This window comes from Nothobranchius furzeri, chromosome 10 (genome assembly GCF_043380555.1).
Source record: "Nothobranchius furzeri strain GRZ-AD chromosome 10, NfurGRZ-RIMD1, whole genome shotgun sequence".
Lineage (NCBI taxonomy): Eukaryota > Metazoa > Chordata > Actinopteri > Cyprinodontiformes > Nothobranchiidae > Nothobranchius > Nothobranchius furzeri.
This window is the reverse complement of record NC_091750.1, coordinates 64,376,070-64,389,231: the sequence shown is the minus strand read 5'-3', so window position 1 is coordinate 64,389,231 and position 13,162 is coordinate 64,376,070. Positions and strand designations below refer to the sequence as shown.

The window sequence follows — 13,162 nt, the reverse complement described above, 5'->3', positions numbered from 1 at the left end:
TCTCCATCTCTGCTGATGATTTTTAGTTCATAAGAACATCCAGGTCGTCATTGCGCAACCTGAGTGGCTGAGGAGGCGTGGTTATTATTTCTGGCCACTCCCACTTGGGAGCGTTTTTTTTTTTTTGCCCCCACACCAAGCGGTCCTTCACACATACACTTCTGATCCGTTCCTCTGCAAAAAGCTTTTGGATTCAACACATCTCAGGAAATTTGTCCGTCGGATTTCTTCATCCCGGAGAGCTGATTGTGACTCTCAAGGTAAATAAATACCACCGTTACAACCCGAGCGTGAAGGTACCTCAGGTCTTCGGAGCTTCTACACAAACTTACTGATTCCATCTTTCAGAAAAGTCATCATTTCTTTCGTTCTGGAGTTACATTTCAGTGCGTTTGTCTATTTTTGTGGCCAGAGCTGAAAGAGGGCTCGTCATTCTGAGTGGTTTCCTTCCTTTCCATTGAGCTCAAACGGAGTACTATAACGTTGTGGTGAGAAGGTGTGTGTGTGTGGGTGGGGGGGGGGGGGGGGGTAGTTGTAAGAACAGGCAGAGTGAGGGCAACAAGTGGCCAGTGAGCAGAAAACCATGAAGAAATGGGCATACGTTTTTAAATGCTTGCTTCATTGTTGGATAGAGCCAATATTAGACAGAAATTTAGATTTTTTTTTTTTATGATTTGAATCTTTTCAGTAGACAAGTTTGTGCTTTGATTTAAAAGGACATACGCTTCATGTAAATGTGTAAAATTTATGTAAACTTCTGATCTAAACTGTAGTAAATGGGTTTTGGAACAGCTTCTGTTTGGTGAAATAGCTTTTGTTTCTAGCATTTGGGGGACAGTGGCACAGGAATTAAGTATTAAGCCTGTATTCAGAAGGTTGCAAGTTCGAGCCCCGCTCAATGTGTCGCTGTCATTGGGGCAAGACACTTAACCCACCTTGCTTGGTGGTGGTGGTGGGAGGGACCAGTGGCACCTGTGTACGGCAGACTCGCCTCTGTCAGTGTGCCCCAGGGCAGCTGTGGCTACAATGTAGCTCATCACCAACAGGGTGTGAATGACTGATTGTGTTGTAAAGGGCCTTGGGGGGGGGGGGGGGGGGTGTTCCAGGACTCTAGAAGGCACTTTATCAGATACAGGCATGACTGATTGGCTAACAGTCCAAACAAAGTCTAAACAGTTCTAAATTTCTAGCTGTTCATGCAAATGTTTTGTAATGGCCTCACCAGTTTTAATTTGTACAGTTATTTAATTCTATGGGTATTTCCTAGCCTGGCAAGCCATCCCATATATGAGATTATATAGTTGGGCCACAGTCCATTGTTGTCTCTCAGTGGTGGGGCAGAGTCTTGGGGTGTCTATGAAACTGTCTTCGCATGCTGTTGGATAACAAACAATGTGACATACTCATCACTACAAATGTCAGTCAGCAAGGCAGTCGGCCATACTGCGTCAAAGAACACGCAAATACATACTTTTTCTAAATAAACCTAAGTACTTCTACCTGCTCTTGACTCAAAGAAAAACCTCAGTCTAAATAGTCCAAAGTTGATGCCAATACTGTTTCAGACGAGCTGTCCCCATCATTCTATCAGTAACATCCTGCCTACCAAACCAATAGAGCACTGTGATTGGAGCGCTACGGAGCCGGGGCCATCTTAGTTTCACTCAGTTTCACTCAGTTGCAGTAACATCCCATCCATCTGGCTGATAGAGTGCTGGAATTAGTCCACCAAACCAAAAGAGCGCTGTGATTGGACAGGTGTCAGTCAATGGGGCAGTCCGCTATTACATCGTAGAAGAACTACATCCAACATAAAATAATACAAAGTTTTTCTAAATAAACGAGCTGTGGTTGGCCAGCCACAATACTGGCTGGAGCTGTGAAGTTCCAATGGAGTGTTGCTTCAGCATATGACGGCCTATATTCTAGGCAAGTTATTTACAGCAACAAAATAACACTTGAGGCACATTGAAGAACTCAGGGACTTGAATTAACAAAATAATCTTACAAAGGAAAACTGACAGCAACAGAAAGTGCTTGTTCACTGAGAAACTGTGTACTTTCTTTTTTAAATACGATTGGTCACTCCGACTTGCATATGCGTGCTGAATGTGGAAATGTTCTTAAACCTGCAAAGGCGTACAAAGGAAATGGACAGGAAAACAATTGGGTCAGAGAAAGCCAGTCTCATCTATGTCACAGGGAAAATTAGTATTCATGGCCCCGCCCACCTTGGTGTGCGGCTGGGATGGTATTGATTTTGCAACTAGGAGAGAGCAGAGTGTAGCCGTTTTTACAAAACAATGTCGTCAATTTACCGCAACGCCATGGCAGCATCGCGGAGCCTTAGGTCGTTTATAAGTGGTCAGGACCCCGAGCAGATCCGGAAACTAAAGTGCATCGGCATTGCATTCTCTCAATGGAATTAACTGAAGAACCATCAAAGACTTGGAATTCACACAGAGTTTGCATGCTATCTTTTTCACATTTACCGTAATGTTTTTCTAAACTATCTACGGTCATGGCGATATGGTGTAAAACTACCCTGAAATATATTTATATACTGCCCCCAGGAAACTACACACTGCCACTTTAATAGGACTCCTAATCCATTCATATTTCACTTCCCACTCCTCTGACAGACTTGCCAGAGCTTTTATTCCACAGAATACGTATCAAGGCATTTATTCATACGAGACACTACAGCAAATCTATTGAAAAAGCAAGTGAATAAGATCTTTAAACTTTATGAAATATAATTCATATGAACGACTCTAAAATGTAGGGGCAGGACTCAAACTAGAAGTTGTGTCATTTATCTTGCTGGATGTAAAAGCTATTTATATGAACAGATGCTGTTGAGGACACACAATAATGAGTAATATAGTCACAGACAGTAACACTTTCAGGGGGCAGGGGGAATCTATTTGATTAGAAAATGAGTGCTGCAAAAATAAAATTAGACTTTCGTACAATGTCGAGTTCCAGGCTGTAAACGTCATTTCACAAACTTTATCTTTTATTTTTTATTTTTCATTGGAAAAGTGGAGAAATTGTTGGACTGGTGACCCTTTTAGATAGTAACAGCAAAAGTTCAGACAAGCAGTCAGTCTAACTTTAGCAGGTTCCTAAAGTAGGTCAGTAGTGGACAGTTGTTGACCGCAGGCCTGGAAACGTGTTCCTTTCAAATGTGCAGTGTGTGTGTGTGCGTGTGTGTGTGTGTGCGTGCGTGCGTGTGTGTGTGCATGCGTGCATGTGTATGTGTGTGTGTGTTCAGAAGCTTTCCAGGGTCACAGAACTTCAGAGTTTCAGGTTTCCTATGCTGCAACGGTCCAGTGTGTGCCTGGTAAGACCAGCGCTAACTGGATGTTGTAACAACGGCACATGCTCTGTATTTATTTGTACGAGGTGCTGGAATGGGAACAGGTTGGAATTCTGAGAAGAGAGAGAAAAAAAAGTTTTGTTTTTATCAGACAAAAATGACCTTAAACAAATTTATTTTCATTCTCACACTCCCCGAATTGTTATGAACACAAACTGTTGCAATTAGCAACACAAAGACACATTTCACGGTAAGAGTGACGACCAATAGAGCCCCTCTGCTGCATCAGAACGCCAGAACAAATAGGGAGCCTAAGTCACTTCCGCATCATGGGTCCGCGGAAGAACGAAAAAAATGAGTGCAAGTCAATGGAGCTAAAAACGCTATTTTCTAATTCCGCTTGTTATGTCCATGAATTTTAGAGACGCATTTTGACACCAAGAACGTGCATATTTTTGAACAGGGGGAATGATATTTTAGGTTTTGTGTGAAAATAAGTCCAGAACTACAAATGTGCTTCACGAAAGTGACGTCATCGAACCAAACACGGAGACAACAGAGGGAAAATGGCTGTAAGTTCAGCAAACTTCCCACAAGAGGAAAGAAACACCATAAATCTGGTAATGTGGTGAGTAGCAGCTACGTCAGGGGAGAGGATATTATGTGGTGACGTCATATGCGACGTGCCGATTTCTAGTTTGTAGTCATGCTAATTACAAACTTTTACAAGTTAATGCATCTCAAAGTATATGACTGGCATGGTCGAAACATCCATCATTACTTTTCATTTAAATTGCAGTACAACATATGTGCGATCCAGGGCGTAAGGCTAAGCGGATTAGAAAATAGCGTTTTTAGCCCCGTTGACTTACATTAATTTTTTCGTCTGCAGGGACCGTGATGCGGAAGCGACTTAGGCTCCTAATACCTTCTGTGTTGTCCATCTGCTTGATAATAAAGTTGTTCCATTCAATTCAAATATGATACATTGAGTAAACCATGCTTATTTTTATTTAAGATTTGTTATTACTCTCAGTAATTTCTAATTACAGTAAACTAGTATGTTTTTTTTATTTAAAGTATAAAAATGTGTTTGTAGATACAACATTTAAAAAATGAAATTATATTTTTAAACACAGCTTCATCGGTTGATTGCTCTGTTACATTTTCATCAATTAGAAATAGTTTCAGCTAACGTTAGGCTCTATTTTTACTGATTTATTGGAGGGTTTTTTAGATTAAACAGCCTATACCTCACATAAACGGATCGTGGTTGCTTCTGTTGATCATAAAGTCAGTTCAAGACTTGACATTAACGTGTCTCCGTAGGACGAGAGCAGATGTAAAATCTGCGGTTATTTCTCTGAGTTGTGTTGGGATGACTGAACTAGTTGGATTGTTATTTGTTGAAACAAAAGGGAGACAACAGATCGTATCGTCCTTCATTTTTCCCTGTTCTGCGGTTTGACTATAAAACACGGTGGAGGATCGGTGGTTGCCAACTGGAAGACTAATGAGCTGTTTACTGGTGTGAGGAATGCTGAGAGCATTCTGGATGGGTAGTGCTGGCATAATTCCAGTCGCTGTGTGAATACTCTTTGTTTATATGGGAAACATTATGACCCGACACATTGGGCAAATGTTATTGGTCTCTTTTGTTACTCATAAAACGTTGTTGCCTTTGTCAGTTGAAGAGGATGAGTTTGTGTTTCCTTGGTGACCAAATGACTACTTGACACATGACCAGCTAAAGGCCATCCATACGTCTCCATGTTTGTCTGTCATGCAGCAAATTGGGGCTTGGGTTTATTTCAGTGGTGAACATTTAAAACAATAGTTAAAAGTTTTTAATTTGCTCCCTGTAGAAAAAATAATCCTTATCTGTTGTGGATAAGACCTCAGTGGAGAAAAAAGGTTTAGTTTTGGCATTCAGACAACAATTCTGATTGCTTTACAGCTGGACGGGACATCGGAAAAAAGGAATAGAGATTAGTTTTAACCAGATGGATAAGCTAACGGCTAGTCACAATAGAACCACTTACACAGTTGATTTTTTCATCTTTCAATCCATTTTCTGTATTGAATAATTTAGATAATTAATTAGTGTTATAGTGTCATATTGCACCTTCAGTATGATACAAACTCACCGTCCAAAATCTTCTCATCACGAGACCACCAGGATTAAAGGTGGAACATGGAACACGAACACCAAAGTGACATCTAGTGTGTGACGGTTGTAGTTGCAACAATGGAACAAGGTTTCCAGCCGTTGGGATACCAGGTTCACTGTTGATCCGTGAAATTTTTTAGTTGCGTCCATTTGTACCTTCGTTCTGTACACCTCTAAACACCTTGTGGAGGTAAAAATATAACTTTTCATTAAACTGTTCCATTTTCAACCTTGAATATGATCAAATCACTATTTGTATTTTTCAGAATTATAGGTTGTTGTTTTTCCTTTTTTTCTTTTTGTCTGCCTAATCATTACTGAAAAGCAGTTGATATTATCCTGCTAGAAAATGTATGCTTAGTGTTAAATGTGGTAGATGCTGTAGCCTCAACTGGTCTTTTCACAGAATGCAAAAGCAGCGCATAACGTTAGAGATGTGCATTTTCCCTGTGAGCTGAGCCGCATGTCCCTTCCCAACAGGAGCGTTACAGCTAGTCCTGCGAGGTTGCTAAAAAACCACAGAATTGCAAGATCATGCGGGATTTAAACAGAACGTGATAAGCCTTTATTGGGTTTTTTTTTTCTTCTTTTACCTCGGCTATGAAAGTGTCACAGGTAATGACACATTTTCTTTTTCTAGTTAAGCAAAAGAAAATTTGCACGTCTCTTATTATGAAAGTTTTCGGATGTTTTACACCGTTTCTGTGTTTGACTTCCGATCTAATCAGGCGTTTACGCTTGATTTATGCTTCTCCGTCTGCGTCAGTGCGGAGACACACAACGCCATTATCCGTCCTTGCGCAGGGCTCCGGCAGGCACGCAAGTACTTACGGAGTCGAGCTCTCTTTTTTAAACATCCGTCAAACGAGATGGATTACGCAAGCTTGTGATTGGCCAGGACGCCGCTGTTTACAGCTCCGCCATTGCGCCCTCAAAAACATAAAGAGAGCCGAGGATAACTAGAGGCAGACACGGAGAAGCTTGAAGAATACCTCGCGAAAAAACTCTAAAAACATGAACGTTTAATTCCCCCGTGACTGGAGGAGTGAAAAGATGCGCAGCAAGCGTTTTATTTGTGGACGGAAATGACAGGAAACGTGTGTTTAGAGGTGGCGAGCGCATGAAGTGGAGGAGAATGAGAGAAAAATATGTCCGTGTTAAAAAGTCTCTTATATACACAAAAAACACAATATAAACACACTATCTTGGACCGATACATGACAGGATACCACAGAACAGCACTACACCCTCTGTTGTCCTGCCGGGGAATTGCTTTGCAACACTCTCCAGGAGACGGAGAAGTATGAGAGCAAAACGCTTCCGTCAATCCGTGCATGTCTGTCCCTTGCAGAGCTGACGGAGAAGCATAAACCAAAAGCTTGACGCGTTCTGGAAGTGTAGCGCGTAGAGCATAAAATGAAGACCTGGAGCATAAATTTAGTGGAGCAGCGTACCACTACACTTTTAGGAAACATCAACGCCGGTGGAGACATGCCCATTGACTGTAAGCGGCTATTAGCTGCGTATTACGCTCAGTCGACGTTACACGATGCTCACACAACTCGTGGAAAACTATGGTCAGATCTCTGTATCTTATTTTTTTCCCCGTGTCCTGTCTGGCTGTGAAGCAACAGAATTGAGGTCTCTGTATCCGCCTTCTACCTCTTTACTACCGCACGCACACTCACTCACCAAACGTTAAAGCCTAATTTTATCTTCTTTATCAACATTTCACTATCCTGCGCTACTCAAACCTAAAATATTTTGTAATGCTATTTTATAAACTTTTACTCTACCCTACATTTTTGCAACACTTTTTTAAAATTAAAATAGAATAACTATAATATATAACAAACATGTTCTGCAATATTTATCTCTTTTTGCAGTTTATGATATTGTGTTGAATTGCTATGACATTCAAAGTTGTTTTGTTTTTATTAGCAGTTAGCTTCTCAATCCACTCAGAGCTAATCTGCATTTCTACAAACCTAGGCCATTCAAATACTATCTAGTTTGTGTAAGATCTTAGTTTTTTATAACTTTTACTCACAGACTATTACTTTATATCTGGTGTAGGTGTCAGGAACCGAGTTCAGAAGACCCGTGAAGACGCCAACACAGTAAAAATATATATAAAAAGTCTTTATTGAAAGCAGAGGTACCTGGAGGGCAAGGCTGAGGCAGGTTCAGAGGCAGGCTAAGGTCAAAGTGGCAGGCAGAGAGCAAGGCAGGGGTCAGGCAAAAAACAAGGTCCAGAGGCAAAGATCAGGCAGGGTGGATGGCTGGAGAACTACTGACAAGGCTGTAATAATCTGGCATCTGTTGACTGGATGGCTGGTTCTTTTATAGCAGGGGAAGCAGGTGAATGGGATGAGGCTGATTACAGGAGCAGGTGGAATGAATGGAGCTGATTGAAGCTGACAGAGGTTGCTGGGGAAAACAGGGCTTGGCTGGAGCTTGGTGAGAGGACAAGGTGAAATGAATGAAGGTATAATGAGGAAGTGGAGGAGGGTGAAGGACGGGAGTCATGACAGAACCCCCCCCCCTCAAGGGCGGATACCAGACGCCCACAGGAAACCAGAGCAGGGCGGCAGGAGGGGTCCTCTTCAGAGCAGGGCGGCAGGAGGGGTCCTCTTCAGAGCAGGGGCAGGAGGGGTCCTCTTCAGAGCAGGGGCAGGAGAGGTCCTCTTCAGAGCAGGGGCAGGAGAGGTCCTCTTCAGAGCAGGGGCAGGAGAGGTCCTCTTCAGAGCAGGGGCAGGAGAGGTCCTCTTCAGAGCCTGGAGGCGTCGACCCTTGGACTGGAGCCCCTTGGACAGGCTGGGCCGGGACCGGGACCTCTTGGACCTCATCCGTCGGAGCCGGATGCGATGCGTCCTCCGAGACCACCGCCGGAGCAGGATGCGATGCGTCCTCCGAGACCACCGCCGGAGCAGGGTGCGATGCGTCCTCCGAGACCACCGCCGGAGCAGGGTGCGATGCGTCCTCCGAGACCACCGCCAGAGCAGGGTGCGATGCGTCCTCCGAGACCACCGCCAGAGCAGGGTGCGATGCGTCCTCCGAGACCACCGCCAGAGCAGGGTGCGATGCGTCCTCCGAGACCACCGCCAGAGCAGGGTGCGATGCGTCCTCCGAGACCACCGCCAGAGCAGGGTGCGATGCGTCCTCCGAGACCACCGCCGGAGCAGGGTGCGATGCGTCCTCCCGGACCACCGCCGGAGCAGGGTGCGATGCGTCCTCCCGGACCACCGCCGGAGCAGGGTGCGATGCGTCCTCCCGGACCACCGCCGGAGCAGGGTGCGATGCGTCCTCCCGGACCACCGCCGGAGCAGGGTGCGATGCGTCCACCGGGACCACCGCCGGAGCAGGATGCGATGCGTCCACCGGGACCACCGCCGGAGCAGGATGCGATGCGTCCACCGGGACCACCGCCGGAGCAGGATGCGATGCGTCCACCGGGACCACCGCCGGAGCAGGACAGATGGAGGTGGGACCCCTGCTGGACATGGATGTGGTGCGGACCCTGGGACCACCGCTGGACATGGATGCGATGCGACCCCGGGAACTACCGCTGGACCTGGACAGGCGGAGCCTCTCAGACAGGCGAAGGTGGAATCTCTGCTGGACGAGGATGTGGTGCGACCTCTGGGACCACCGCTGGATGTGGATGCGATGCTCCCCCTGGGACCACCGCTGGACGTGGGTGCGATGCAACCCCTGGGACCACCGCTGGACCGGGGCAGGTGGAGCCTCTTCAAAAGGCGGAAGTAGGAACCCCACTGAGCGTGGACGCTGTGAGACTCCTGGGACCACCGCTGGACGTGGATGCGGTGCGCCTCCTGGGACCACCACTGGGTGTGGATGCGGTGCGTCTCCAGGGACCACCGCTGGACGTGGACGCGGTGCGCCTCCTGGGACCACCGCTGGACGTGAACGGGACGGAGGGACTCGAGGCTTGAGCGGCGTAGTTGCAAAACCTGGCGTCTGTGAAGGCCATGAATTAGTAGAAGGTCTCCGGGACTGCCACTGTTGCGTTGTCAGGTACCCGTTGCGTAAGATGGCCGCAGCAGGCCTGGACGGAGGAGTGGAACCTCTGCGAGGCTGTGGCCTGATGGCCAGCCGTGTTCCCCAGAACGGTGACGCCTGCTCCTTCTCTAGTTCCATGAAGTCCAGGAGCGTGAGATACTCCATGACAGGTATGAAGGGGAAAAAAAATACTCCCAAGTGCTGTGTCGGCGTAGGGTCAGAGTTTGGCCAGATTATTCTGTCAGGAACAGAGTTCAGAAGACCCGTGAAGACGCCAACACAGTAAAAATATATATAAAAAGTCTTTATTGAAAGCAGAGGTACCTGGAGGGCAAGGCTGAGGCAGGTTCAGAGGCAGGCTAAGGTCAAAGTGGCAGGCAGAGAGCAAGGCAGGGGTCAGGCAAAAAACAAGGTCCAGAGGCAAAGATCAGGCAGGGTGGATGGCTGGAGAACTACTGACAAGGCTGTAATAATCTGGCATCTGTTGACTGGATGGCTGGTTCTTTTATAGCAGGGGAAGCAGGTGAATGGGATGAGGCTGATTACAGGAGCAGGTGGAATGAATGGAGCTGATTGAAGCTGACAGGTTGCTGGGGAAAACAGGGCTTGGCTGGAGCTTGGTGAGAGGACAAGGTGAAATGAATGAAGGTATAATGAGGAAGTGGAGGAGGGTGAAGGACGGGAGTCATGACAGTAGGCTTATTTTTGTGACAGGGGGGTAGCATGTAATTACCTAAAGGTAATAAATCGTTAATAGAGAGTTTGGAACAAATAGGGACTGTCAACAGTTAGCTGGATAGTCACTGTAAGCTTACCAACTACTATGGCATAGTTTATTATTGGCTAACAGATCCAGAACTATTGTAATATAAATATTGTTTCTAAGTAAAAATGTTTCGATTAACAGATTTTAACCATGTGATGTAAAAATACATCTTATTATATATTAATTTTCAAACAGAAATCTTATAATTTATTGTTTTCAGTTTAAAACTACATATTATGTTTTAAAAAGCTGAATTGCACCATAAAGTACAGCCTTTTTGTTGTTACTCTCAAAGATTACTGTTTTTGTCATCACATAACCTTTCTAAATGTCAAGCTGCATCACATTCATTGTTTCGTTTCATTGGTTCGTTCAAGATCACACCCCCATCTCCTGTTCAGCTCCTCCCTCCCACTGAGCAGCATGTCCTGCACTTCCCTGACTTTGCATTTACTCAGATCTTTTTCAAACCATCTGGTGGTTTCTTGGATGTGTCTGTAGTCTAGCAAGGATAAACAGAGATAGTGCTGTGGTGAAGCCTGAGATTTTCATCGTTCCTGCGATCCGTAGACTTTGGACCATTGCTGTTTGCCTTTGTGATTTCTCTTTTGAATTAAAACATTTCAATCATAGCACATTCAAATAAACTGTATCAGCACAGTTGTTTGAGGCTGATACCAAACTCATGGGTGCACCGAGACTTGCTGCAATGTTCAAAATTTGTAGAAAAAGAGAAAAAAGCGCCAGTCCTTGTAGCTAAACTGGGATAATGTGGTCGCTACGTTTTGATTGTGCATGAGTGCACGCTGCTTGGAATAGCAAAGCCATTTGATTCTTCCATAATCTATTTTAGAGCGCTGACCATCCAAATGTCTTCAGTCCACATGACAGCTTAAGGAATAGTTAGGAAAGAACAGCATTTCCTCATCGTTTTAAAGCTTCAACATTTCACGCAGTTTTGGGGTAAGTACTTCCATGTTTTGCCTTCTTCTCCCAGTGCAGGAACAGGTTTTTCCAACTTCTACGCGATCTGCAGCAGGTGTTCTGTACGGTCTGTTTTATGAAACACAGAAAGTTGTTTCAATGTTGTTTCCTTTGCTAAAGTGTAATGCTTTGTCTCTTGGTTCGACTGGAAACTTTCATTGAATGCCAAACCAACATACTCCTGTCTCTTCTTGTCACTTTGTGTCATAAATGATGAATTCACGTGAATATTTAAATAAGCAAATTTAGTAACATTTAAACAATGGACTCAGACATTGCTTGCTGTGTGATATATTTAAGCAACCACGATGCAGAGAAGCAACCACAATGCACTTCTGAGTAATAGCAATGTCAGTTATCGACGTATTATGGCCAGTGTGGATAAAAAAAAATAGCAGGGATGGGTAAAATTCTTAGAAAATCTTAGAAATTATGGGATGATTTCTTTAGCACTTAGTTTTAAGAATTAAACGATACAATTTGGTATTTTGTAAAAAAATAAAAAATAAAATACATAATAATAATACAACAACTTATTTAATGACATTTCACTGAGATTTTTCATTCATAAATTTGAAAGACAAAATAAAGAATTTTTTAAATTTTTTTTTAGGAAAAACAAAATTTTTTCCAACATCAGAGAATACCTGGCGTCTTTACCGCTAAATAAATTGGAATTTCTAAAACAAATCCTAAATTTTTACCCCCTTCCCCCCAGCTTAATTTATTGTTTTTTATCTATCTGCAGTGACACAGTAAAATTCCTCTACTTTTTATTTTTTAACGCAACCATGTCTTCCCAATGTCGGCAGACGTTCTGACTCCAAGCTGAGTTTTCTCTGGAACATCGTGGTCTTGTCTAATCATAACAAAGATAATCACACACATTGTTGGGCCTCTAAAATGTGTAAAATTTTTCTTGTAAACATTTTTTTTTATTTTACCAAAACTCAGCATTGGTTCCTCTGTGGTGATCAGCTGTTTGTCAATCAGGGGGAATAATGACACATCAGGCTGGAGCTCTCTGGTCTTGCTGCAGCTGGTTTAATCCAGTATTTAGCCGGATTATTTATGTAATAGTTATTGTTTTAGTTATTTACTCACAAATTCTGTAGCAACAGACCAGCTTTTACGAGACAGATGCCTTTATTCTGATTAGTTAATTTTAATTATAGTCATTAATGCTTCACTAGTGGTCATATTCTTCTAAAAAGTCACTGGAAGTTTCTAAAATAAACCTTATTATGTGTAAACTCAGCCAAGGATACGGAATCCTCAGATTCTTTATCCGTAGAAATTACGGAAGCATATAGGTGCCACCTACGCAAAAAATAAATAAGTAAATTGAGTGACATCCTGTTCTGACATGACAGTTTTGCGGTTCTGTACAAATATATCATGTTTGTACGATATACTTAGTAATGTAAAAACATGATAGTAAATTACTTTAGAATGTAATATCGCTCTGACTTTATTTTGCGTGGGTGGTAGCTCTACAATGCCATATATAAAAAAAAAAGTGAAATTCCACGAAAATATTCCAGTTTTCCTGCATTTGACCCTGTAGGTTTACTTAGAGCTGTTTTCTTCCCTAAATCATTTATTTCTAACAACGCTGTATATTTTATAGCATGTATAATTTTAGGTGTGATAGAAATTTGAGCTTTAATATTTCCTGGAAGGAAAAGAAAGCTCTACAAGGTTACCTTAGCTCACCCTTATGTGGAAGTTTCCATGAGGTGTAACACGACTGTTGCACTGACAGCTTGACCTCTCTGGTTTGATGCCATCATATCAGAAGGTTCTGGCAAGGTGCCTTTATCTTCAAACGGGTCACGTGTCGCTCATTCGTCCAAAGTTTCCCTGTCGGAATTTCTGTCCTTTCATTCTATACCTT

General features: G+C 43.6%; 3 protein-coding genes across 5 annotated transcripts in view; 2 read left to right on the top strand and 1 right to left on the bottom strand.

Annotated features, from left to right (window-relative positions):
* Nucleotides 1-13,162, bottom strand: part of LOC139072261 (craniofacial development protein 2-like) — a 243,932-nt gene that overhangs the window by 129,630 nt on the left and 101,140 nt on the right. The window lies entirely within an intron of this gene.
* The window catches only part of slc7a1a (solute carrier family 7 member 1a), a 32,020-nt gene continuing 18,981 nt past the window's right edge, over nucleotides 124-13,162 (top strand). For 2 of the 3 annotated variants that reach the window (XM_070555905.1, XM_015961702.3), the window contains exon 1: nucleotides 9,802-11,244. The gene's annotated coding sequence lies outside the window, so the exon portion shown is untranslated. Of the gene's footprint in view, nucleotides 261-9,801; nucleotides 11,245-13,162 lie in introns of those variants that run through there. The other variant, XM_015961701.3, reaches the window with a different exon arrangement.
* LOC139072262 (uncharacterized) lies at nucleotides 1,096-9,593 on the top strand. The gene is made up of 2 exons (XM_070555908.1): nucleotides 1,096-8,714; nucleotides 8,822-9,593. Exons 1-2 carry the CDS (start codon nucleotides 7,971-7,973, stop codon nucleotides 9,446-9,448), a joined length of 1,371 nt encoding a protein of 456 aa, XP_070412009.1. The 5' UTR covers nucleotides 1,096-7,970; the 3' UTR covers nucleotides 9,449-9,593.

Coding starts and splice junctions, on each gene's coding strand:
- LOC139072262 (XM_070555908.1), top strand. CDS start 7,971: ATGAATGAAGGTATAATGAGGAAGTGGAGGAGGGTGAAGGACGGGAGT. Junction 8,715..8,821: donor CGGACCACCGCCGGAGCAGG/GTGCGATGCGTC, acceptor CCGCCGGAGCAG/GGTGCGATGCGTCCACCGGG.